The sequence below is a fragment of the Schistocerca nitens genome, chromosome 7 (genome assembly GCF_023898315.1).
Source record: "Schistocerca nitens isolate TAMUIC-IGC-003100 chromosome 7, iqSchNite1.1, whole genome shotgun sequence".
Classification (NCBI taxonomy): Eukaryota; Metazoa; Arthropoda; class Insecta; order Orthoptera; family Acrididae; genus Schistocerca; species Schistocerca nitens.
In genome coordinates this window covers 222,195,324-222,222,917 of record NC_064620.1, presented here as the reverse complement: position 1 = coordinate 222,222,917, position 27,594 = coordinate 222,195,324, and the positions used below count along the sequence as shown (strand labels likewise).

The following is a 27,594-nucleotide window of genomic DNA, read 5'->3' as shown; positions in this document are numbered from 1 at the left end:
TTGTTCATACTCTTCAGTGTCAGTGAGGGCTACAGGTGTTGTGTCATTCAGATCATCATCTACCTTCGTAGATAAGTTAGTGAACTGATCTGAAAGTTCGGCTACTTTATCCGATAGTGTACTTATTTCCTCAGTGTGTTTTTCTGAACCAAATTTCAGAGTATCTACTGTGTCCTTTAAGTTTTCCTGAGTTTTTGCAAGTTGCGTAACCGAATCGGTAGATGCAACTGAGTCAAATTTAGCTTGCAAGGTCTCATGATTTTCATGAACAATAGTTTGCAGTTCTTTTATGGCTGCTTCGTGATTCTGTAATGCATTTTCATGCCGCGAAAAAATAGGTTGAAAATGCTCACAAATTTGTGTTTGTACGTCATTACAGGCTTTTTGACATTTCGATTCAATGTTATGTAACTCAGTAGTTAAATCTTCACGTGTTTGTTCAAGAGTTTGTTGCAATGAGTCTAACTTTTGTAGCTGTTGCTGTGTTTGTCTCTGATTTTGTTCCATTGTGTCTAACTGTTGCTGTGTTTGTCTCTGGTGTTGTTCCATTGTGTCTAACTGTTGCTGTGTTTGTCTCTGGTGTTGTTCCATGGTGTCTAACTTTTGAAGATTTTGTTCCATTGTGTCTAACTTTTGAAGCTTTTGCTGTGTTTGTCTCTGATTTTGTTCCATTTGCTGCATTAATTGCAATAATAAAGTGTTAGTGTCTGGAATCGGTTCCTCTATGCTTTTCGGCACTGAATTTGCACCGGCAACATTTACATTTTGACAAGCAGAAAATGTGTCTTGACTTATTTGAGAAAACGGTGAGGATCCCAAACCTGAATCTACAGTATTTGCGAGATCGTGTCGTGTCATTTCGGATTCCTGAGCCGAGCTGTTGCCGACCGATCGATCGATAATGCTTCCCTGCTCACTAATTGTTTCACTGCCTACGCCATTGTTTGCAGCCCGCTCCATTTCCCTATGCACAGTTACCAAATCACTACTTTGAACGTCTGTTAATTCATTACACAGTGGTGCTGGCAAGCTACGCTCGTCGTCACTATTATTTCTCAGTTTGCTTTGGAGCCTAGTGTTACGTTTTTCACACGCCATTATTGTCACAGTATTTCACACGACAGCACAGAAAAACACAATTTGAAGAGCAAAAATAAGAGAACACATTAACATAACACTGAAAATAATATCTAGTTAATTGCAGCTGCGAAATACTTGGTGCAAATCTACATGCACGCCACAACTGTTTTACTGTACAACAATGAAAGACTGCAACTACAAAGGAGATTTTCTCTACAATTACACGCTAGCAATAAACAAAAGCTACACTAATTACACAAACTACAAGAAAAAAACAGAAGATTCCAGTGAGGTATCATAGGCTAAGGGTCGACATATGAAACGTCCACTTTTGAACAATTTTACACGAGACTGTGCTTAACCTGACACACAATATTTTTAGCGCAACGCAATCTGACTTTCAATAATCTCTACAAGAGAATGGCCCTGACTAACATTAACCTGTACTTTTCACAAATCACTTACCTCACAAAAATCTTGGTTACTCCCACTACTGCAATACAGCTAGCGCCACTACTGCCAGCTAAATAAAAGATTCAAACTATGGAAGGCACTAACTACTGACAGGGATAGTTAGCAAATGAAAGATATTAATAGAGAACAAAGAATGTATTTACCTTGATATATATATATATATATATATATATATATATATATATATATATATATATATATATATATATATATAGAGCAGTTCATGACAAATTTCAAAACTCCGCCATCTCTCTCCCCACATCCACCACTGCTGGCGGCTCACCTCCAACTGCGCAACGCTACACGCTGTTCACAGCCAGCTGCCTAACACTACAATGGCGAGTATTACAACAATGCAAAGCAGCCACAGACTGCACACAGCACAGCCAGTGATTTTCATACAGAGGTGGCGTTACCAATAAAAAACCTAAACAGCCTACTTACAACTGCACCATGAACGTCCTTGCATTCTGCTTCAAAATTTCTACACCATTGCGTATTTTGCTGTCACGCATGACAGTTACGTCATGAGGGATGCGGCAAATCAGGTGAAACTCCTCGCCATGAAGAAATCGAATGACAGCAGGTGCTTCACACCTGGCAAGAAACGCTACTGTTCTATCATTCCGTGCTCACTGTGCGCTCAGAACTGAAACCGCGACGTGACGCGTTCGATGAATATACTAGCGACACTGTGCAACACATCTGCGCAAAGCTTCATCGGATTCTCGCTGTGTTTTTAATTTCGCGATCGATTGATCCTTGAAAAAAAAAATAGGCCTTTTAATTTAGACCCTCGCATGGTTCAGAACAGTACCTTAATTTGGTAGTTATTTTCTTTGTCAAGAATAAAAAATTGCAATCTTGTTCGACAAAAAAAATGGTCAAGTGCAACAGAACCGTAACACCAGTCGAACTGAGATTATCAGGTTAAATGCTGTGTTAACGTTTACAGTCCCATCTCTCCTGTTAGTGACTATTTTTTTATCTAGTGTCCTATATATATATATATATATATATATATATATATATATATATATATATATATATACACTCCTGGAAATTGAAATAAGAACACCGTGAATTCATTGTCCCAGGAAGGGGAAACTTTATTGACACATTCCTGGGGTCAGATACATCTCATGATCACACTGACAGAACCACAGGCACATAGACACAGGCAACAGAGCATGCACAATGTCGGCACTAGTACAGTGTATATCCACCTTTCGCAGCAATGCAGGCTGCTATTCTCCCATGGAGACGATCGTAGAGATGCTGGATGTAGTCCTGTGGAACGGCTTGCCATGCCATTTCCACCTGGCGCCTCAGGTGGACCAGCGTTCGTGCTGGACGTGCAGACCGCATGAGACGACGCTTCATCCAGTCCCAAACATGCTCAATGGGGGACAGATCCGGAGATCTTGCTGGCCAGGGTAGTTGACTTACACCTTCTAGAGCACGTTGGGTGGCACGGGATACATGCGGACATGCATTGTCCTGTTGGAACAGCAAGTTCCCTTGCCGGTCTAGGAATGGTAGAACGATGGGTTCGATGACGGTTTGGATGTACCGTGCACTATTCAGTGTCCCCTCGACGATCACCAGTTGTGTACGGCCAGTGTAGGAGATCGCTCCCCACACCATGATGCCGGGTGTTGGCCCTGTGTGCCTCGGTCGTATGCAGTCCTGATTGTGGCGCTCACCTGCACGGCGCCAAACACGCATACGACCATCATTGGCACCAAGGCAGAAGCGACTCTCATCGCTGAAGACGACACGTCTCCATTCGTCCCTCCATTCACGCCTGTCGCGACACCACTGGAGGCGGGCTGCACGATGTTGGGGCGTGAGCGGAAGACGGCCTAACGGTGTGCGGGACCGTAGCCCAGCTTCATGGAGACGGTTGCGAATGGTCCTCGCCGATACCCCAGGAGCAACAGTGTCCCTAATTTGCTGGTAAGTGGCGGTGTGGTCCCCTACGGCACTGCGTAGGATCCTACGCTCTTGGCGTGCATCCGTGCGTCGCTGCGGTCCGATCCCAGGTCATCGGGCACGTGCACCTTCCGCCGACCACTGGCGACAACATCGATGTACTGTGGAGACCTCACGCCCCACGTGTTGAGCAATTCGGCGGTACGTCCACACGGCCTCCCGCATGCCCACTATACGCCCTCGCTCAAAAGTCCGTCAACTGCACATACGGTTCACGTCCACGCTGTCGCGGCATGCTACCAGTGTTAAAGACTGCGATGGAGCTCCGTATGCCACGGCAAACTGGCTGACACTGACGGCGGCGGTGCACAAATGCTGCGCAGCTAGCGCCATTCGACGGCCAACACCGCGGTTCCTGGTGTGTCCGCTGTGCCGTGCGTGTGATCATTGCTTGTACAGCCCTCTCGCAGTGTCCGGAGCAAGTATGGTGGGTCTGACACACCGGTGTCAATGTGTTCTTTTTTCCATTTCCAGGAGTGTATATATATTACATACACACATCCAAAAAGGTTTTGCATCACCCCGGTTTCCTGAACTCCTGAAGATAGACGTTGACTGTGGATACTGTATCACAGACACAGTCCCTTTGACTGTTCAGAGATGTCACTAAACCCGCCCAAATATGTAAACAACCATGCTTTAGTAGCGCTATTAGACGGAGGAGGTCGGAAACCCGATCAGTTCCAGTCATTACACCAGAAAGGATGTACACGGCTCATGTTCTCTCTAGTTCAACCATGCGGTTCGATCGCGTCCGCATTGTTACTTTGTGCCAGGAAGGGCGCACAATAAGGTATGTGTCCAGACGTCTCGGAGTGATCTAAAGTGATGTTGTTCGGACATGGAGGAGATACAGAGAGACAGGAACTGACGATAACATGCCTCACTCAGGCCGCGAAAGGGCTACTACTGCAGTGGATAAGCCCTACCTACGTATCATGGCTCGGAGGAAACCTGACAGCAACGCCACCATGTTGAATAATGCTTTTCGTGCAGCCACAGGACGTCGTGTTACAACTCAAACTGTGCGAAATAGGCTGCATGATGCGCAACTTCACTCCCGAAGTCCATGGCGAGGTCCATCTTTGCAAACCACGACACCATACTTTGCAGTACACATGGCCCCAACAACATGCCGAATGGACCGCTGAGGATTGGAATCACGTTCTCTTCGCCGATGAGTGTCGCATATGCCTTCAACCAGACAATCACCGGAGACGTATTTCGAGGCAACTCGGTCAGGCTGAACGCATTAGATACACTGTCCAGCGAGTGCAGCAAGGTGGAGGTTCAGTGCTGCTTTGGGGTGACGTTATGTGGGGCTGACGTACGCCGCTGGTGGTCATTGGAGGCGACGTAACGGCTGTACGATACGTGAATGCCAGCCTCCGACCGATAGTGCAACCATATCGGTAGCATATTGGCGAGGCATCCGTCTTCATGGTCGACAATTCGCGCCCCCCATCGTGCACATCTTGTGAAACACTTCCTTCAGGATAACGACATTTCTCGACTAGAGTGGCCAGCATGTTCTCCAGGAACGAACCTATCGAACAAGCCTGGGATAGGTTGGAAAGGGCTGTTTATGGACGACGTGACCCACTAACCACTCTGAGAGATCTACGCCATATCGCCATTGAGGGGTGGGACAATCTGGACCAACAGTGCCTCGATGAATTTGAGGATAGTATGCTACGACGAATACAGGCATGCATCAATGCAAGGGGACGTGCTACTGGGTATTAGAGGTAAAGGTGTGTACAACAATCTGGACCACCACCTCTGAAGGTCTCAATGTATGGTGGTACAACATGCAATGTCTGGTTTTCATGAGCAATAAAAAGGGCGGATCTGATGTTTATGTTGATCTCCGTTCCACTTTTGTGTACTGGTTCCGGAACTCTCGGAATCGAGGTGATGCAAAACTTTTTTTTGATGGCTCAAGATTTTAAACATGGCTGAAACAGCAACCGTTGAAAAGCTTCACGGTAAATGATAACAGCCAAACAGTTGCAGGATAAAGATTTATTAAAATCCCTGACCACGGTTACGGTATATCTAAATATACCTTCATCAGAATCAAAATAAACTAAAATCACATCCTGCAGTGGAGATACATAAAACAATCGTACCAAAGGCGTCGTCAGTAGCTAAAACATCATCTCCATTTATACAACATAATTATGAAGAGGTCGTCGATGCGAACACGGCATAGCATCAGTACTTCGCCTGTGAACTGTGTGTGTATTTGCGTAGTACGTAAATAAATACGAATGTTTGATTTGGAACATTTGTTTCGCTTTGTGATGGATGGCGCTGTAATATTCCAACACTCATAATACGCCTCACCAATTCAGATCAACTGTTGGTAACAATGTGGTTTTTCTAAACTAAAACACTAAAGTAGTTACGTTTGGACTTTATTTCTGTTGTTCCAATGTGGAAAATTTACCTTTGTGGCCTTATCATAAATTATGGGAATGCATGCTGTTACTGCGTGAGCAACCGTAATAATCTCATTAATGAAATAAATGCTTAAAAGGATGTCCGTTAACCTCAATGCATTTGGCAATACGCGTAACGAAATTCCTGTCAACAAGTAGTAGATCACCATGGTACTTCTACGACCAATCCACCTGTCATCAAATATTCTATTTAATACCGCTATCACTGCACGCGTGTCTAAGCCGGACATCCATCATCCTGAAAGTACATCGCCATTCTGTCATGAAGTGACACATCTTTTAGTAGAATCTTTAAAACATTAATTAAGAAATCGGCATACATTGCGCCATTTAGATTGTCATCGATAAAATTAGGGGTACTCCCATAGTTCCACTCCTTACATTAAGGCGTCAGGGTCACTGATGTTCCACTAGTCGCAGCCATCGTGGATTTTCCCTTGCCCAATACTGCATATTATGCCGGTTTATGTTACCACTGTTTGTGAATGACGCTTCGTCACTAAATAGAACTCTTGAAAAAACCTGTTATCGTCTCGTAATTTATTTTGTACCCAGTGGAAAAAATTTACATGACGTTCAAACTCATCGCCATGCATTTCCTGGTGCATAGAAATATGGTAAGGGTCAAATGTATGATGATGCAGAATTCTGAAAACCGACATTTTGGAAATTCCCGATTCCCGCTCACTTTGTCAGCTACTGCTGTGCGGATTAGCCTCAACTGCAGCTAAAACACTTATTTAGGCATCTTCATTTGTTGCAGTTCTTGATTGCGTCCTCTTCTTTGAGCACTTCCGGATTCTTTAAATACATTAATTATCCGACGAAAGGTGCGCCCACTTGGATTCTGTCTGTCAGGATAGTGATCAACATACATAGGACAAGCTTGTTGGGCATTTTGATCACAATAGCCATAAATAAACACTATATCTACCTTTCCTGCGACTGTTAAGACTGTAAGACCTTTGCCTTACGCGGGCAAGTGCTCTACCAACTGAGCTATCAAAGCACGACTCACGCCCGGTACTCACAGTGAGTTCGAGTCTCGGTCGGGAACACAGTTTTAATCTGCCAGGAAGTTTCATATCAGCGCACACTCCGCTGCAGAGTGAAAATCTCATTCTGGAAACATCCCCCAGGCTGTGGCTAAGCCATGTCTCCGCAATATCCTTTCTTTCAGGAGTGCTAGTTCTGCTAGGTTCGCCGGAGAGCTTCTGTAAAGTTTGGAAGGTGGGAGACGAGATACTGGCAGAAGTAAAGCTGTGAGTACCGGGCGTGAGTCGTGCTTTGGTAGCTCAGTTGGTAGAGCACTTGCCCGTGTAAGGCAAAGGTCTCGAGTTCGAGTCTCGGTCGGGCACTGAGTTTTAATCTGCCAGGAAGTTTGGTATAGTGGCTGTTTGCAACACTGACAGGGGACGCACAACACTGAACACCCACTTAAAACAACGCTATAAAGGCGACACAGCGGCAGATTGGGAGGGGGGGTGGGAGAGGGAGGACCCAGACCGATGAAGGGGAAAAAGGAGGGGAGGTGAAACGAAAAAAGGGGGGAGGCAACGGAGGGAGGGTATATAGAAAGAAGGGGGACTAGGTGGATGCAAGAAGGAGTGGGAATGACAGTGGAGGGGAGAGCAAAAAGGACTCAAGGGAGAGAAGGGAGGCAGAGAGAGGGTAGGTGTGGAAAAAACTGGATGGAAGGGGGGAGAGGGAGCCTGGGAAAAGGACAGAGGAGGGGAGTTGGAGGTGAGGATCATAGTTGATAGGAGGGATAAATGGAGGGAGAGAGGGCATCATCCGGGACAGGGAGTTGACGGAAGCCACTTTGGGAAAGGAGATGAAGGGTGTAGAGGTGGAGTGTAAGGGAAAAACAACAGTGAAGGCGCGGCAGAGGGCGGGGGTTGGAGAGGAGAAGAGCAACCAGAGCATGAGGGGCATCAATGTGGCAGGAGGTGCAGGGGACATGGATATGTTCAAGGAAAAGGAGCAGATGTGGGAAAGGAATCAAGTCAGAGAGGATCTGCTTGAAAAACGGGAGGTGTATACGAAAGGCGAGGTGGAGTGCATGGCACTCGAGGATGTGAAGGGACTTATAGAATTTGGGGAGAGGGGGGGGCAGATATCCAGGCAGGACTGGCATAACAGAGGATGGGACGGATTAAGAATTTGTATGTGTGGAGGATGGTAGAGGGATTCAAACCCCATGTCTGGCCAGAGAGGAGTATGAGGAGGGATCTGGGCTTTTGGATTGGATAGAGTGGAGATAAGGGATCCAGGTGAGGTGATGGTCAATGGTGAGGCCAAGTTAGGTCGGGGAGAGGCGGACAGGACAGGCGCAGATGGTAAGGGAGAAATCAGCTGGAAGAAGCAAGTGGTACAACCTACGATGATTGCCTGCAAACAAGCATATTATCATACCTAATTTAAGTAATGAACTGCACACAGTGCTATCGGGTGCGTTGCTACATTTATGAGAAGATTACAGCACCATCCGTCACAAAGCGAAACAAAAGTTATAAATTAAACATTCCTATTTATTTACATACTATACAAATATGTAATAAAAATGGGGGTACCCATTTTAAAAAATGCTGTTTCTATCAATCTGACATGGCAGCGCCATCTAGTGGCCATCCGTAGCTCCATCTGTTTCCCCCCCGTCTCGCTTCAACAGATTTGTTGTTGTTTTTTTTCGTTTGATGCTAATTTCGTGAGATATTTGCCCTGGTCACTATCAATGGACCACCCTGTGTGTTTATATATACACTCCTGGAAATGGAAAAAAGAACACATTGACACCGGTGTGTCAGACCCACCATACTTGCTCCGGACACTGCGAGAGGGCTGTACAAGCAATGATCACACGCACGGCACAGCGGACACACCAGGAACCGCGGTGTTGGCCGTCGAATGGCGCTAGCTGCGCAGCATTTGTGCACCGCCGCCGTCAGTGTCAGCCAGTTTGCCGTGGCATACGGAGCTCCATCGCAGTCTTTAACACTGGTAGCATGCCGCGACAGCGTGGACGTGAACCGTATGTGCAGTTGACGGACTTTGAGCGAGGGCGTATAGTGGGCATGCGGGATGCTGGGTGGACGTACCGCCGAATTGCTCAACACGTGGGGCGTGAGGTCTCCACAGTACATCGATGTTGCCGCCAGTGGTCGGCGGAAGGTGCACGTGCCCGTCGACCTGGGACCGGACCGCAGCGACGCACGGATGCACGCCAAGACCGTAGGATCCTACGCAGTGCCGTAGGGGACCGCACCGCCACTTACCAGCAAATTAGGGACACTGTTGCTCCTGGGGTATCGGCGAGGACCATTCGCAACCGTCTCCATGAAGCTGGGCTACGGTCCCGCACACCGTTAGGCCGTCTTCCGCTCACGCCCCAACATCGTGCAGCCCGCCTCCAGTGGTGTCGCGACAGGCGTGAATGGGGGGGGCGAATGGAGACGTGTCGTCTTCAGCGATGAGAGTCGCTTCTGCCTTGGTGCCAATGATGGTCGTATGCGTGTTTGGCGCCGTGCAGGTGAGCGCCACAATCAGGACTGCATACGACCGAGGCACACAGGGCCAACACCCGGCATCATGGTATGGGGAGCGATCTCCTACACTGGCCGTACACCACTGGTGATCGTCGTTGGGACACTGAATAGTGCACGGTACATCCAAACCGTCATCGAACCCATCGTTCTACCATTCCTAGACCGGCAAGGGAACTTGCTGTTCCAACAGGACAATGCACGTCCGCATGTATCCCGTGCCACCCAACGTGCTCTAGAAGGTGTAAGTCAACTACCCTGGCCAGCAAGATCTCCGGATCTGTCCCCCATTGAGCATGTTTGGGACTGGATGAAGCGTCGTCTCACGCGGTCTGCACGTCCAGCACGAACGCTGGTCCAACTGAGGCGCCAGGTGGAAATGGCATGGCAAGCCGTTCCACAGGACTACATCCAGCATCTCTACGATCGTCTCCATGGGAGAATAGCAGCCTGCATTGCTGCGAAAGGTGGATATACACTGTACTAGTGCCGACATTGTGCATGCTCTGTTGCCTGTGTCTATGTGCCTGTGGTTCTGTCAGTGTGATCATGTGATGTATCTGACCCCAGGAATGTGTCAATAAAGTTTCCCCTTCCTGGGACAATGAATTCACGGTGTTCTTATTTCAATTTCCAGGAGTGTATATAGTGTAACAGTATGCATTGAAAATGCTTTCCATGTGCCTCAACGCATGCATGTACGTGCCGTAGCATGTTCTATCTCACAAGTCTTCATCGGCGATGTTGCATCCGAATAGTGGCAAAGGCAGCATGAAAACGCTGCCCCAGTTTCTCCACATCTGGAATGAGCTCTGCATACGCGATACTTTTGAGATAGCCCAATAACCAGAAATCGGACAGGTGAACGTTCAGGCCATGCAACTCGACCCCCACATCCGATCCAACGACCAGGAAAGACACGATTTAGATGCGACCAGATTTTACGGTGAAGTAGGCTGGAGCGCCATTGTGTTGCAGCCACATAACCCTTCGAATCATCAATAGCACTTCTTCCAGCAGGGGAGGCAAAGTCACCAGTAAGAAACGCCGATAGATCCAGCCTATTAGGCGTCGTGGTAGGAAGACTTGCCCAAAAATACGGTCGCCAATTATCCAGGCCCTCACATTCCGGCAGCACCGAACCTGATGATTCGCTATCACCATATCAATTGGGTTCTGCACACTATCCCAAAGATGACTGGTATTAAAGTTGAAGATTGCACTCTGCGTATAGGTGGCTTCATCTGTGAATAGGATGGATGACACAAATCCCAGAATGGTGGCACCCTGTTGAAAAAAACAGTGACAAAACTGCTCCCGAATCGGAAAATCTGTCGCAACTAAGCCCTGCACACGTTGTACGTTATAAGGGTACTAACAATTGTCATGGATAACGTTGCACACGGTCGCCTGGCTTACCTTGTACTGGAGGGCCAACTGACTGGTACTGCACGGCGGTCGCCTTCCACAGTGTTAATCTCATTTTTCTCCAAGTCTGGTGTCCGAACATTTCGGGTACGTCCTTCATGATTCTCTGCTTTCTGAAACGACCCTGTCTCACAAACGGCGAAATACTGTTGCAAGCATTGAATGCTAGGTTGTTGTCGGAGGGAGGGAGGCGGAGGGGTGGGGTGGCGTGGACAGGTCTCCTGTTACAGCCTAGCTGCCCGCCGTCCCTGTCATTTGCCTTTCCATAAGTAAACACCATGTCGACAAGCTCTCGGTTCGAGTACGGAACAATTGCGTACATCGCTGTATCACATCCACTACAAGGTGAGTCAGGAAGAGAAATGAATCAGACACAGCATTACCAATTAATTACCATGGCAGGAGAGGCAGCTAGGGCATGACGTATGAGGCCCAGTACCAACCTCTAGGAGGAAACGACACATACTGTTACTGTGGCTGGATGGAATGGCGTGTATTATATTGCAGTCTCTGAAACAGAGTGAATAAATGGTCTCTACCATGGAAACAATGCATTTCCGCTCATAAGTTCATTAGACCTTTTTGGATCCATATCCTCTCATCGATCAGTCTCTAGAGCTTGTACATTGCTATGGCCGCCCACTTCGGACACCGTAGCGCGTACTGCATTGGCATCCCACTTCACCTCCAAACATCATTGGATGCCTGCATCACATGGTGTATATTCACCAGGAAAACCTACGTCTTCTGTGTTATCAAATCAAATACTTACTGGGGACCACAACACAACACAACACCAGGTCGTCTCCACCAACAGCCGCCAGGGACCGCTACCCGTCCGCGAAGCCTGCAGAACAGCTTCACCACAGGTTTCAGCTAGCCTAGAAACTACTTTGCTACGCCAGGCACGTGATCGCAAATAGTTCCGGCAGATACATCCGCCAACGGGCTTTATAAGACGGCGCCCTGCCTGCAAAAGGCAGTTCGATGCACCGTTCGGAAGGATACAGAGCTGTTGTTCCGGCAGCCACGGCCAGACGTCTCCTCTAGCTGTCCGGTATCTTGGTATAGTCGACGAAACCTCTTCACTATATATAATTGTTTGTGTTCGCTCCCCGTGAAGAGTCGGGCCTTTATTATTGTTATTTGGTATTTGCGTCGATCCGCAGTTGGGATTAAGTCGGTTGTTCTTTTAGAGATTGTATTATTTTGTTTTTGTGAGTCCAATAAATTTTTTCGCACTTGTGTTTCCCGCATTTCTATTCTGCTAGATCCTTCATACATGGTGGAAAAAAATCACCCTGTATGTATGTATCAGTCTTGTACCATCCTGTACCTTGAAACAGAAGTTCTTTTACCATGGGTCATGGAACTTTTGTAAATTAACTGAGTTTCGTTGGTGTCTTAACAATTTTATCTCTGTTAAAAGTGTAAATTCATACTGATTTCCAATAGCCTCAACTTTAAAGTGTATCTCATAACTACTTATTGACAAAATTATACTTCTGTTTAATTTGACTTCACTTACTGCTTATTGGAGTGTAGCAGAATAATAATGTAACAGATAGATGACTAAAAACAATATTGACAAGATTTCCTCGATTGCAACGCTTTTAGATTTGAATACAATATTTGTGCCTAGTACATGACCACATGATCATGTACCTTGGAACATGTCTTTACATTTTGGAAAACCTTAATTTTATGGTCTAATCTTTCCAATTACAGAAAAAGACTGCAGCACATAAAAAATTAATGCCTCTATTTAAAAATGGAATTAGACAATATTTTGAAGTTCTATTACACAGCTGTGGTTACAGACCAATGTCTGAATCTGAAGGAGCAGCACTCTGCCCTATCTAGTGCTCGTCTGGCCAAAAAGCTACCCATGCTAAGTTACTTAAGGACAACGGTACTTCTCATTCCTGACCGAGTGTATGTGTGATTTACTTGCGTGCAAGGGTGGAGAGAGAAGCATATAATACTTCTACAGAGAAACCAGCGAGTCTCTGAACCGACAAGTGACAAATCTTTTCCTGTAGACCTACTGTCAGGTTGCCAGTTTACAGTAACACGAGCTGGCATTTGTACTGTTTCAGATCTGGCGGGAGTACGACACAGATGGCAGCGGATACATCGAGGCCGACGAGCTGAAGGTAAGTACGAAACCGCGTGGCAGGTTCTGCACATTTGGAAGTGATAAGGGAGCGGCGGCGAGCTCTCGGCGACAATCCAAGCGGTAGAGTATCGTACACTCACGAGGAAAACAAAAGTGCCATAATCAGATTTCCCAAAAACTTCACGGTAATTTTCAAGATCACTTTCAAACGATATATATCGAGCGCGCGACTGTCTTGGCGCCAGATATCGATTAGTTATTGCTTTTGTTTAGACACTACACTATATTCCGACAACAATTACTTTGTGATTGACGTCTCAGCGAATCCAGTGGTTCGACAGATGTAAACTGACGATACAGCAGGCTACTTTTTCAGTCTCTTTCTGCGTTAAAGAATATACGCAAGAGGTCACTACTTCAGAAACTGGATTATCTGCAAATACTGTTTGCGATTACTATAGTTTTCGTCGTGACATGCGTTACGTGACTGTGCAGTACTGTACATATTTCAGTACCCTTATTTGCTACAGTAAAACAGAACTGCACTAGGCTTTTTAAGCAACACCGAAACTGTTAATGATTAAGATTTAGATGATGAGTAAGGTAAGTTAAATTACTGTTACCTTTTGTCTTTGTTGTCAACTGCGTAAACAAAATCGATATCTGGCGCCATGACAGTCGCGCGTTCGATGTTTATCACTTCCAGGTAATACTGAAAATTACTCTTTGCTCAGTGGAAGAGGAGTCAAGATATTTGAACAGGTATCTCGGCTAATCCGTTTTCACTCTACTGTTTCTGAGAAAACGACGGTTAAATTTTGCGAGCTACTGTATGTGCCTTTGAGCGCTCGATAATCTGAGCCGAAATGCTGGCACAGTGGATAGAATCTCACCCACTCAGTTTTGCGCCCCATGTAAGGAAACCGATTAATGTTTTTATTTATTTTCTTTCCATTTATCTGCCCATGTCCGTAGAAGGCTACTAAATGAACGTTTTTCATCAAATTACGGGATTCAACAAAGCTGTATTAACCGTAAAATAACAACTGGGTTTCACAGTAAGTGTCATACATGTTTTATATAATATATGTGTCTATGGTACTGTCAGGTGTCACAATCTTTTTAAATTCTCATATACTTATATTTCATTCTATATCAGTTCGTATATTAATTCTCGTATTTTATTCTTCCCTCGGATGCTTACGATAGTAGAAACATCTGAAAAATAGAAATTCCGAATGCCACCAGTTCTTGGCGAAGGCAGATTTGCCACAGTGACTTCGTACTAATTTCACTCGGAAGGGGATGTCGTTAAGATTGCTGATGATTTCCCGCGTTGGCAATTATTTCGCGGCAAACCACACATAACGGATCACTTTATCGCAGACTGGCGCTGCAGTTGATTATGACTCGAGATACACTACCGAATTTCAGCGAAAACAATTTCGAATAATGTTCTCATTTTTTTTTAATTTTTTCACCAGACATATAAAATTTATTAGACGAATAAGGCCTACGCTATCTCATTATCTCATTATACGAGAACATTGCAAACATTCATGTAGTAATCTTATACGGACATGGATAGATAAATGAAAAACAAAAATTAAGATAATAATCGGCTTTCGAACACAGGACGCCAAACTGCGAAGCAGCGACACTAGGGGCCACCGTTTCAGCTGAACTGCCTACTCGCTAAGAGGCACTCAAATTACCTCGAAAATTCTGACCGTCGATTTCTCGTAAACGGTCGAGCATCTACGAATAAGCCGACATGCGTGTTCGCTTATTTTGGCCCCTCTTCCACGGAGCGAAGTTTCTGGACAATCGGGTAATGGCACTTGCCGTATACTTCTCGTCAGTCTTTCGAGATAGGGATCCAGTGGTCGTAAATTGTTTCAAACCACAAAAACAAAAACGTAGCACAGCAGCTACACGTGAGTTTACGAATCTAAACATGTAGAAGATATAGGAGTCATTGTAACAAGTGATCAACAACGTAGTGGAGTGGTCGCAACGTAGTGTAAGTTGTCCGTAGCAAAAATGTACGAAAACTATACAAGGTCATTGCATCCAGTAACTGACTTCCCAGGTTGGTCCAAACAGAGGACATAACAAACTGGGGATTGGAAGAAAACGCTATCCCCTCCAAATAACAGCAAGCGCCTGCCGGTAAGTTGTGCCCAAATTCTCAACAACACACAAGCTCAGTCATAAGGAATGAATAACACTGACAAAATAAAACTTAAAAACTCTTACGTCCTGTCGAACGTGTGGTATAATGTTGAGATATTTCCAGTAACAGAACCAACGTCATCAACCATCGTGACAGAAATGGAAGTCAAAATGAAAACAATACTAACCATAGAAACAGGAGCACTAGACATAATCGATGTAAGGAGTAAAGCAAATTCACTATAATTAAATACAACAAAGAAATTGAAAAAAAGACTTACGAAATAACCTATTAAACAAATTTCTGCAGTCATGTAGATCAAAAAATAACTCAGCACCAGCAGTGTTAAATCATATTGACTACAAACTAAACTATGCAAAAGTATTCGCGAAAGAGCAAGCCTGCATTTAAAGTGAATAAATTACGAGAAAATGAAGTTTGTATGTCGACAAAACTCGAACTGCTTTTGAATTCGAAGTAAGTTAGCGATAGTGCAAAGAATAAATTCCTCCCTTATTCAGATAAAGATGGTGTTAAACCAGAAAAGTTTATCGTAGGACTCCAAATAATGCAACAAATTGGCTAAAAGCAGTTGTGGTGTATCTGACAATTAGGAAAGTCCAAGAAATTGTCGTTGTAGACTTCCCGACGACATACATTAAAGGCAAACTCAAAAGATTAAGACGGTGCTGAAAGTACAAAATCAAATTCAGAAACTATATGAACGTTATTTGAAGGTAGGGAAAAAAGAGTGGCAGTGTTTCGTTGAAACACATAAAGTGCGGGGTTCTTGACAACTAAACTGCATAAGAAGTAGAAGTTGCACTCCAGCAACTTCCATGCGGAAGTATGAATATGTTACAAGCTAAACAATTACTTGAAAACTGAGTTTCGTTTAATTTGTTAAATAACTTTATGTAAAAAAAAAAAAAAAGGTCCATGTTGGTTGTCCAAGAAAGAGCACAAGGCGTTGCAAGTATCTGCAGACATGCGGATATACAAAGTGCCCTGAAAGCAGGACGAATAAAGAGAAAATATGCTTGCGACAGGCAGCATTATAATTTGAAGAAATTTATAACCGTAGGCAGAAATTTATAATTAACCATGACTTTTAAACCAAAAAGAGATTCCTACGAATCACAACATAAAAAGACTGTTCATAGAACAAACTTCGGGTGAGTGGTGATGGATTATGTGAGCGAAGAGTTTTATTAATATCCACTTGTAAACTTGCACGTGAAATTCATATGTTGGAGAATATAGCGTGAAGTACAAAGCCAGGGGGCGAAATGATTCGAAACCCACAGTTCAGTTCTGACGATTGATTCTGTTGTGATGTATGTTCTTAGACTGGCGGTAGCTATTTTGGATAGTTTGTAGTAGCTTAACGTGTTACTGTACGGTTCTACGTGTATGCGCCAATAAAAATCTAAATGTACACTTCCGATCGTTGGTTTCTAATCTCAAAACACTCAGTTCAAGGTTCGGTATCATTAAAGGTATGAAGCACAGCTCAACGAAAAGTCTAGATACAGCTTGAATTGTCTTACGCTTAAGATAAATTCCTTCATAAGTCTTCCAAAATTTGAACCACTGCATATTTTAGGTCTTGATGTAACAATAGGCTATATTGAAGGTGAGTTTGTGGATCGAATCCGAACGTTTATTTTTCTGTCAAGCAAAATAATGCCACAAATGCCTTATTGTATACTGTACTTGCCGTATGCAGTATTTTTCACATTGCAAGTGATCCCCCAGCTAATCAAAGGAAGTGTAAGTTGAAGTAGCGAGTTACTTAATGTATATTTGAACATGTTCAGATACCTCATTTACTTCGCATTTAGTGTAGTAGTGTCGAAAGTGAGATCGTCAATGGATAATGCAGTTGTTTTCCCCTCAGCAACAGTTTTAACATGTATGTGTCTAAAATACTTTGTTTCAGAACTTCTTGCGCGACCTTCTGAAGGAGGCTAAGAAGATGAATGACGTCTCCGAGGACAAGCTCATAGAGTACACCGACACTATGGTACGTTACGGGGCTGAGCCCATGTCTAAGAGTGTAACCTCACAAATGAAGTACTCTTAAACTGAATATAAGTAAAAGTAATGACAATGCACTCACCTGAACAGAGCCACTGAAATGTTATAATTATTACAAAAAGTATACTTTAGTTATGCGAGTGACAACAATACAGGGTGAGTCACCTAACGTTACCGCTGGATATATTTCGTAAACCACATCAAATACTGACGAACCGATTCCACAGACCGAACGTGAAGAGAGGGGCTAGTGTAATTGTTTAATACAAACCATACAAAATTGCACGGAAGTATGTTTTTTAACACAAACCTACGTTTTTTTAAATGGAACCCCATTAGTTTTGTTAGCACATCTGAACATATAAACAAATACGTAATCAGTGCCGTTTGTTGCATTGTAAAATGTTAATTACATCCTGAGATATTGAAACCTAAAGTTGACGCTTGAGTACCACTCCTCCGCTGTTCGATCGTGTGTATCAGAGAGCACCGAATTACGTAGGGATCCAAAGGGAACGGTGATGGACCTTAGGTACAGAAGAGACTGGAACAGCACATTATGTCCACATGCTAACACCTTTTTATTGGTCTTTTTCACTGACGCACATGTACATTACCATGAGGGGTGAGGTACACGTACACACGCGGTTTCCGTTTTCAATTACGGAGTGGAATAGAGTGTGTCCCGACATGTCAGGCCAATAGATGTTCAATGTGGTGGCCATCATTTGCTGCACACAATTGCAATCTCTGGCGTAATGAATGTCGTACACGCCGCAGTACATCTGGTGTAATGTCGCCGCAGGCTGCCACAATACGTTGTTTCATATCCTCTGGGGTTGTAGGCACATCACGGTGCACATTCTCCTTTGACGTACCCCACAGAAAGAAGTCCAGAGGTGTAAGATCAGGAGAACGGGCTGGCCAATTTATGCGTCCTCCACGTCCTATGAAACGGCCGTCGAACATCCTGTCAAGGGTCAGCCTAGTGTAAATTGCGGAATGTGCAGGTGCACCATCATGCTGATACCACATACGTCGACGCGTTTCCAGTGGGACATTTTCGAGCAACGTTGGAAGATCATTCTGTAGAAACGCGATGTATGTTGCAGTGCTCTCCGATACACACGATCGAACAACGGAGGAGTGGTACTCAAGCGTCAACTTTAGGTTACAATATCTCCGGATGTAATTAACATTTTACAATGCAACAAACGGCACTGATTACGTATTTGCTTATATGCTCAGATGTGCTAACAAAACTAACGTGGTTCCATTTAAAAAATACGTAGGTTTGTGTTAAAAAAACATACTTCCGTGCATTTTTGTATGGTTTGTATTAAACAATTACACTAGCCCCTCTCCTCACGTTCGGTCTGTGGAATCGGTTCGTCAGTATTTGATGTGGTTTACGAAATATATCCAGCGGTAACGTTATGTGACTCACCCTGTATATATATATGGATTTGCAACATAGCCGAATAGCTATCGTTCACGAACTTCTGTTGATCAGTGCAACGAATAACCAGTCCATCATTTTTTTTTTTTACTTTAATTAGTTTCGATTCTCCCCACCCCCACGCAGAAGGGGCGGGCTGGCAGTGGCAGCAGTTTAGTACGCCGCTCCTCAGCCTACAGAATAGTTAAAAACGTAATAAGAAGATAATAAACATTAAAAACAGGCGATAAAAACGGTGACTTTTTAAAACTGTGAAATGGCGGAAAGTTATGGAAGTTAAAGTATAAAAACGGGGTTAATTATGCTAATGAAGACACACACTGAGTAGAGAGGTACAATAGTAGACAGACAGTTAAAAAACACGGCGATAGTCTGGTTTCTGTTCGCAAGAGATAAAAAATCACACCTAGCGACAGTATGGTTTTTGTTCGCAACAGGTAAAAAGGGGCACCCACAATACTGAACACTCACTTAAACACTGCACTGTAGAGTAGACATGAAGATGACACACCACAGCCTAAGGCAGGCAGATGTAGTGGGGTGGGGGGGGTGGGGGGGGAGAGGACTCGGACAGATGAGGGAAAAAAAGGGGGAGGAGGGTACATAGTTGTAAATTTTACTTTTTTATCCACTCGATGACTAGTTTGTGGCGGAGATCTACTTTCAAATGATCGTAACATAGTCAAAACCGGTATTTCGGAAGATGTAAAACCCATGTCAAACACTTGCAGCTATCTGTATGCGCTGTAACTGTTGGTTGTACAAGCCGGCCGCGGTGGTCTAGCGGTTCTAGGCGCTCAGTCAGGAACCGCGCGACTGCTACGGTCGCAGGTTCGAATCCTGCCTCGGGCATGGATGTGTGTGATGTCCTTAGGTTAGTTAGGTTTAAGTAGTTCTAAGTTCTAGGGGACTTATGACCACAGATGTTGAGTCCCATAGTGCTGAGAGCCATTTTTTTGTTGGTTGCACATTTTCAAATCATCATAACGTAGTCAAATATGGTATTTCCGAAGATGTGAAAACCATGTCAACAACGTGCGACGAACAGTTACACCGCTTTCTGTATGCGCTGTAACTGTTCGTTGCACATTTTTGACATGGTTTTCATATCTTCGGAAATACCATTTTTGTCTGTGTTACGATGGTTTGAAAATGGGTCTCGGCCCGAAACTGGTCATCGAGTGAAGAAAAGAGTAAAATTTGTAACTATGAAATGGTTTTCCGTTATAGTAATAACACAGTATAACTGTACAGCGATTCTTCTCGGCTGCTGGACCTGACAGTAATAATTATAAAAGTATGGCTGCCCTCGGCTATATTGTATCGACTTAAGATAACGATAAGAGGTGAAGGGACTGTCATTCACCTGTATCGATGTAAGACAGGCTACAAAAAATATATACAGAACGAATAACTTCAGAGGGTGGGCAGGAATATGAAAATACTACGAACACGGCTCATTACCCTACCCAATACAGTGTAAGAAAACTATTCACATTCAAAATAGTTCCATCCGCGTAGAAATGGATAAGTACAGGGTCCGAATGTTTTTCAGGGGAATCTTATACAACACTTCCTATAAAAATTTGGCAAGTTCTCGTAACGATGACGGAGGTGTATAGCGGTCAAAAATCCTTCACTCCAAAGTAGACCACAAAGGCGAAGAGCGTTGAGATTTTGTGGCTCTTGTGGCCAGGGGAGATGGAACAATCCATCCGACCTGGACTATGCGAGCTGTTGAACAGGGCTCTGTCGTCTTCGAACACAGCATCACCACACGATAACAAACCCTGGACCATGGGATGGACATGATCACCCAAACTGGTCACACAGTGCTTGACAGTAATGTGACGTTGCAATGTAACCACAGTCTCCATTGGATGCCACAATATGGCAGCCCGAATCACCACCGAACCCCTGCCATGTTTCATTCTTCCGATTTAAACTCGGCCATAAGTTTGAAACGGAGTGAAACAAGACTCACCGGACCAAACGACATTCTTCTATTGCTCCATAGTGCTGATTCTATGGCCATTTACATTACAGACGAGTGGTTCTGGAATTCCAAGTCGCCCTGCAGTTCCCAGCTTCTGGAGCTCACTTCGTGTTGTTTTGCCGCTAGCAATGTTTGTGAGTGCGGCAAACTACACTACTGGCCATTAAAATTGCTACACCACGAAGATGTGCTACAGACGCGAAATTTAACTGACAGGTAGAAGATGCTGTGATATACCAATGATTAGCTCCTCAGAGCATTCACACAAGGTTGATGCCGGTGGCGACACCTACAACGTGCTGACATGAGGAAAGTTTCCAACCGATTTCTCATACACAAACAGCAGTTGACCGGCGTTGTCTGGTGAAATGTTGTTGTGATGCCTCGTGCAAGGAGAAGAAATGCGTACCATCACGTTTCCGACTTTGATAAAAGTCGGATTGTAGCCTATCGCGATTGCGGGTTATCGTATCGCGACATTGCTGCTCGCGTTGGTCGAGACCCAATGACTGTTAGCAGAATATGGAATCGGTGGGTTCAGGAGGGTAATACGGAACGCCGTGCTGCATCGCAACGGTCTCGTATCACTAGAAGTCGAGATGACAGGCATCTTATCCGCATGGCTGTAACTGATTGTGCAGCCACGTCTCGATCCCTGAGTCAGCAGATTGGGACGTTTGCAAGACAACAACCATCTGCACGAACAGTTCGACGACGTTTGCAGCAGCATGGACTATGGCTGCGGTTACCCTTGACGCTACATCACAGACAGGAGCGCCTGCGATGGTGTACTCAACGACGAACCTGGGTGCACGAATGGCAAAACGTATTTTTTTTCGGATGAATCCAGGTTCTGTTTACAGCATCATGATGGTCGCATCCGTGTTTGGCGATATCGCGGTGAACGCACATTGGAAGCGTGTATTCGTCATTGCTGTACAGGCGTATCACACTACGTGATGGTATGGGGAGCCATTGGTTACATTTCTCGGTCACCTCTTGTTCGCATTGACGGCACTTTGAACAGTGGACGTTACATTTCAGATCTGTTACGACCCGTGGGTCTACCCTTCATTCGATCCCTGCGAAACCCTACATTTCAGCAGGATAATGCACGACCCCATGTTGCAGGTCCTGTACGGGCCTTACTGGGTACAGAAAGTGTTCGACTGCTGCACTGGCCAGCACATTCTCCAGATCTCTCACCAATTGAAAACGTCTGGTCAATGGTGGCGGAGCAACTGGCTCGTCACAATACGCCAGTCACTACTCTTGATGAACTGTGGTATCGTGTTGAAGCTGCATGGGCTGCTGTACCTGTAAACGCCATCCAAGAAATCCTGCCTCGGGCATGGATGTGTGTGATGTCCTTAGGTTGGTTAGGTTTAAGTAGTTCTAAGTTCTAGTGGACTAATGACCACAGCAGTTGAGTCCCATAGTGCTCAGAGACATTTGAACCATTTTTTTATGGCCAGAGGTGGTTGTTCTGGGTACTGATTTCTCAGGATCCATGCACCCAAATTGCGTGAAAATGTAATCACATGTCAGTTCAAGTGTAATATATTTGTCCAATGAATACCCGTTTATCATCTGCGTTTCTTCTTGGTTTAGCAATTTTAATGGCCAGTAGTGTAGTTCCACAGTGAGTTTTGTAGTTGTCGATCTCTTTTATTTCGCGAAATTCTCTTGAAACACCGCTCTTCACGATCAGTCAACAGACGCTTCCGTCCGCTTTGTGACTTAGCGGATGATTCCACTTTCCATATATGCAGTATAAATCTTCGACATGGTGCCTCTTGAAACACAGAACATCTGGCTACCTCGGTTACGGCAGTCCCTGCATACGACCACCAACAATTTTCCCACGTTCGAATTCACTTAGGTCCGACATAATGCTGTCACAACTAGACACAACACTATTATCAACACGATTGACACTTGTAAGTTACTGAGGACATTGCTCACGTGTCGTTTGTGGTCAAATACAACAGCGCTACCTGCAGACTTGGTTTGCATCGCCGGCCGTAGTGGCCGTGCGGTTCTAGGCGCTGCAGTCTGGAACCGCGAGACCGCTACGGTCGCAGGTTCGAATCCTGCCTCGGGCATGGATGTGTGTGATGTCCTTAGGTTAGTTAGGTTTAACTAGTTCTAAGTTCTAGGGGACTAAATGACCTCAGAAGTTGAGTCCCATAGTGCTCAGAGCCATTTGAACCATTTGGCTTGCATCCGCATGAAGTTTAAGCACGCATTCCTCGTGGTATTTCCGTATTTTTGACTAACGACTGTACATCTAGTCGCGGTTCTACCTAACATACAAAGGGCAATATGGCAAATTTTCTGGCATGCACAACATATGTATCTATCGAATTATGGCACCGGCAGTTTTTAATTGATTATACACACTTTATATGGAACTGAAAGAGCCTTCGTAGGTGACTACGACGACATAACGTGTGGAACTCGATCAAATACACTTTTGGAAATTGAAATAAGAACACCGTGAATTCATTGTCCCAGGAAGGGGAAACTTTATTGACACATTCCTGGGGTCAGATACATCGCATGATCACACTGACAGAACCACAGGCACATAGACACAGGCAACAGAGCATGCACAATGTCGGCACTTGTACAGTGTATATCCACCTTTCGCAGCAATGCAGGCTGCTATTCTCCCATGGAGACGATCGTAGAGATGCTGGATGTAGTCCTGTGGAACGGCTTGCCATGCCATTTCCACCTGGCGCCTCAGTTGGACCAGCGTTCGTGCTGGACGTGCAGACCGCGTGAGACGACGCTTCATCCAGTCCCAAACATGCTCAATGGGGGACAGATCCGGAGATCTTGCTGGCCAGGGTAGTTGACTTACACCTTCTAGAGCACGTTGGGTGGCACGGGATACATGCGGACGTGCATTGTCCTGTTGGAACAGCAAGTTCCCTTGCCGGTCTAGGAATGGTAGAACGATGGGTTCGATGACGGTTTGGATGTACCGTGCACTATTCAGTGTCCCCTCGACGATCACCAGTTGTGTACGGCCAGTGTAGGAGATCGCTCCCCACACCATGATGCCGGGTGTTGGCCCTGTGTGCCTCGGTCGTATGCAGTCCTGATTGTGGCGCTCACCTGCACGGCGCCAAACACGCATACGACCATCATTGGCACCAAGGCAGAAGCGACTCTCATCGCTGAAGACGACACGTCTCCATTCGTCCCTCCATTCACGCCTGTCGCGACACCACTGGAGGCGGGCTGCACGATGTTGGGGCGTGAGCGGAAGACGGCCTAACGGTGTGCGGGACCGTAGCCCAGCTTCATGGAGACGGTTGCGAATGGTCCTCGCCGATACCCCAGGAGCAACAGTGTCCCTAATTTGCTGGTAAGTGGCGGTGCGGTCCCCTACGGCACTGCGTAGGATCCTACGGTCTTGGCGTGCATCCGTGCGTCGCTGCGGTCCGGTCCCAGGTCGACGGGCACGTGCACCTTCCGCCGACCACTGGCGGCAACATCGATGTACTGTGGAGACCTCACGCCCCACGTGTTGAGCAATTCGGCGGTACGTCCACCCGGCCTCCCGCATGCCCACTATACGCCCTCGCTCAAAGTCCGTCAACTGCACATACGGTTCACGTCCACGCTGTCGCGGCATGCTACCAGTGTTAAAGACTGCGATGGAGCTCCGTATGCCACGGCAAACTGGCTGACACTGACGGCGGCGGTGCACAAATGCTGCGCAGCTAGCGCCATTCGACGGCCAACACCGCAGTTCCTGGTGTGTCCGCTGTGCCGTGCGTGTGATCATTGCTTGTACAGCCCTCTCGCAGTGTCCGGAGCAAGTATGGTGGGTCTGACACACCGGTGTCAATGTGTTCTTTTTTCCATTTCCAGGAGTGTAGTAACAAGTTAATCGTGGCACAAAGCACTGTCCCGCAGTCAGGAGATGTGTTCTTACAAACATTTGCGCTGTTGTAATCAACTTCGTACCTCAGGTACTGTTCGTGTATTTAAATTATTATTCCAATATCAGATGCTCTAAATGTTCACCTTCAGCTGTAAGCTGATATCTGACAGACAATATTAAGCGTAAAATTTCAACTGGAATCGTCACAACACTGGGCCCTGTTTATCGTATTTCGTGAATTTAGGAAACATAATTGTTTCTTATAGACCTCTTCTTTTAATTTTCCCCACATATAAAAAGTCAAGACGTGTTGAATCTGGAGAACGTGTAGACCAGTTTGTGATCACCCAGCGACGGATCCTTTGCCTCCTACCGTCCTCTTAAGAACGTCTGTAATTATCTGAACGGAACGAACGGGGGCATCAGTCATGTTGGTAACACTTGAAATGCTTTCTTTCCAGCGAGACGCAGAAGGGATCCACGGCTCCCTACTCAGAGCTAATCATAGTTCTCCCATAGGTAAGGAATCGATTGTCGAGTGACGAATGCAAGGGGTCAGGGAGACTGTCGCAGCGCAGAGTGAGATGTCGTGACGTTGTTGTGATGGGGGAGGTGAACTGGAACTATCATCGGCCGAGTATGTCATCGCCGTTGGTTGACCTTCAGCAATTATTTATGAGTTCTAATTAGAAAGAAAAAGTATGAAGTTTTACCAAAAGCGAATATAGAAATACAGTGGGCCGATAATAGCCTTCGAATCAACCGCGCCGGCCAGTGGATTGCAGTGCGGATCACTGTAGTAGCATGTGATGACATTTCGATGTATCGGACCTGTGTGGTCAGTAACTGTAAAACACGAAGATGGTGACTGTCATTGCGCTCAACGAAAATGTATTACTGTATACAGTACAACCTTACAATGACCTCGATTCTTGCAGAAACCTATATTTCGAGGCAAAATATTACTGTGTATCCGAAACTAATCGCTCTATCTCCCGTGCCGAAACCGATCGTTCTCTACCATTAGGCAAAGGTCACATGGGTAAAAGGTTAAACTGCTGAATTATTCTGCACTCTTGACAATCGAGATTTAGATTGGGTGTTACAGATGGCTTCCAATAACTGAGCAGTATATTTCTCAGTAACTGCAGATACTGAAAACCACAAACAACACATTGACAGGAAAAGATTGTTATTTATCCACTTCTGTCATCCGGCTGACCAGTGGTGCATATCGGTTAGATTAGTTTAGTGCATTGGTTGTCAAGAGTGCTTCTTCCGTAAATCATTCATTGAAACTCCACATCAATTTTCTGTTGAAAATACCATTCCGAGAACTGTAACCAACTCCAAAAATCGTCGCTACGAAGCTGTCGATGGGGTGAAGTGAGAAACAATAAAATGCGTCAGAATCTAGTATTCGCAGAACACTTCTTTGGCTGGTCCCAAACGCTAGTTCCTGATTGGTTGTAATGAAATCTAGGTTGTCTGCTACCGCTGGTAAAATGTTGGTTAATTCTTGCATCAGCTGCAGTCCTTTTTCAATTGCGTTTTTTTTTTTCTCCAAACTTCCTATTTCTTGAACTTTTTTTTTGTAGTGCTTGCAAAAACAGTTAGTTAGGGCTTCAAATGATCAAGATGCCTTCCTGTATACAACCGTACTACCGGTTCAGCAATTTGGCGACATTCTCCATAAATGAAAACCATATCCAGTTTTCCGACTGACATATACGTTGTGAAAATCTGATTAGCTACAACAGGAGTGCACAGACTGATGGCCTTCAACTGTACGGGTATATATATGAACTGTATATGCGTTATGTACTCGTATTTGGTTACATTTGGTACAGTATGGTACACTTTTATGGGACAGTAGTCTGCGCGGCTATTACCTGGTTGCTGCTGTATCAAATCCCACCCATAAGTCCCCAGCTCGTGATCAAATGGTTAGTGTTGCTGCCCCTACATCGTGAAAACCCGTGTTCGATTCCCGGCCGGGTCGCAAATTTTCCCCGTTTGGAGATTGGGCGCTTGTGTTGACCTCATCATTTCACCTCATCATCTTCGAGATGCAGATCGCCGAAGTGGCGTCAAATAGAAAGATCCACACTAGGTGGCCGAACTACCCCGTATGGGGTCCCCAGCCATTTATGTCATACAACCATTGCACTTCCAGACGTCCTCTTCAAAGCCTCTTTCGAGTGCAACAGAAAATTGTGTGGTTTCACAAAAAATTCGGCAGCTATAGACGTTAAAAATTACTTGTGTACATCAAAAAATTGGCCATGTGGTCCGCTATAACTTAACTCGTAACTGCACTACAGTTAGACATGAGCGAACGTTGTAACTATATATAAGCGGCGTGTGGCGATAGCTTTCGTCCTGTAGAACGCTGAGACGCATCAAGGAACGCACTTCGAAGGAAAACTGTTAATACTGAGGCAGCCATGCACAACTACAAAGTTGACATGTTAGATTGTAGCCAAGCTAAAAAGGACTGAGAACTACTTCAAATGGTTCAAATGGCTCTGAGCACTATGGGACTCAACTGCTGAGGTCATTAGTCCCCTAGAACTTAGAACTAGTTAAACCTAACTAACCTAAGGACATCACAAACATCCATGCCCGAGGCAGGATTCGAACCTGCGACCGTAACGGTCTTGCGGTTCCAGACTGCAGCGCCTTTAACCGCACGGTCACCGAGAACTACTCCTAACGGTCGAAACTAGTAATGATATCGACTGTTTCACACCACATCTGTGTAATAAATAGTCACCAATAGACACTGAAAGCGTTGGGGAGACACATTGACTCGTCAACACCACCGCAACTCACAAAGATGTGATGAGGCTTTTGTCCAGGGCGAACACTTTTCAAATAAACTCACTCTTGTCTTTGGACCTCCTTTTTTCTGAGGGG

General features: G+C 45.3%; 1 protein-coding gene across 5 annotated transcripts in view; it reads left to right on the top strand.

Moving 5' to 3' along the window:
- The window catches only part of LOC126195153 (calbindin-32), a 996,724-nt gene that overhangs the window by 570,374 nt on the left and 398,756 nt on the right, over window positions 1-27,594 (top strand). For all 5 annotated transcript variants that reach the window (XR_007538558.1, XM_049933659.1, XM_049933660.1 and 2 more), the window contains exons 5-6: window positions 13,084-13,140; window positions 17,222-17,305. Coding sequence is in view for 4 of the 5 variants with exons in the window: in XM_049933659.1 (XP_049789616.1) it covers window positions 13,084-13,140; window positions 17,222-17,305 (141 nt within the window). In the remaining variant the exon portion in view is untranslated. The remainder of the gene's footprint in view (window positions 1-13,083; window positions 13,141-17,221; window positions 17,306-27,594) is intronic.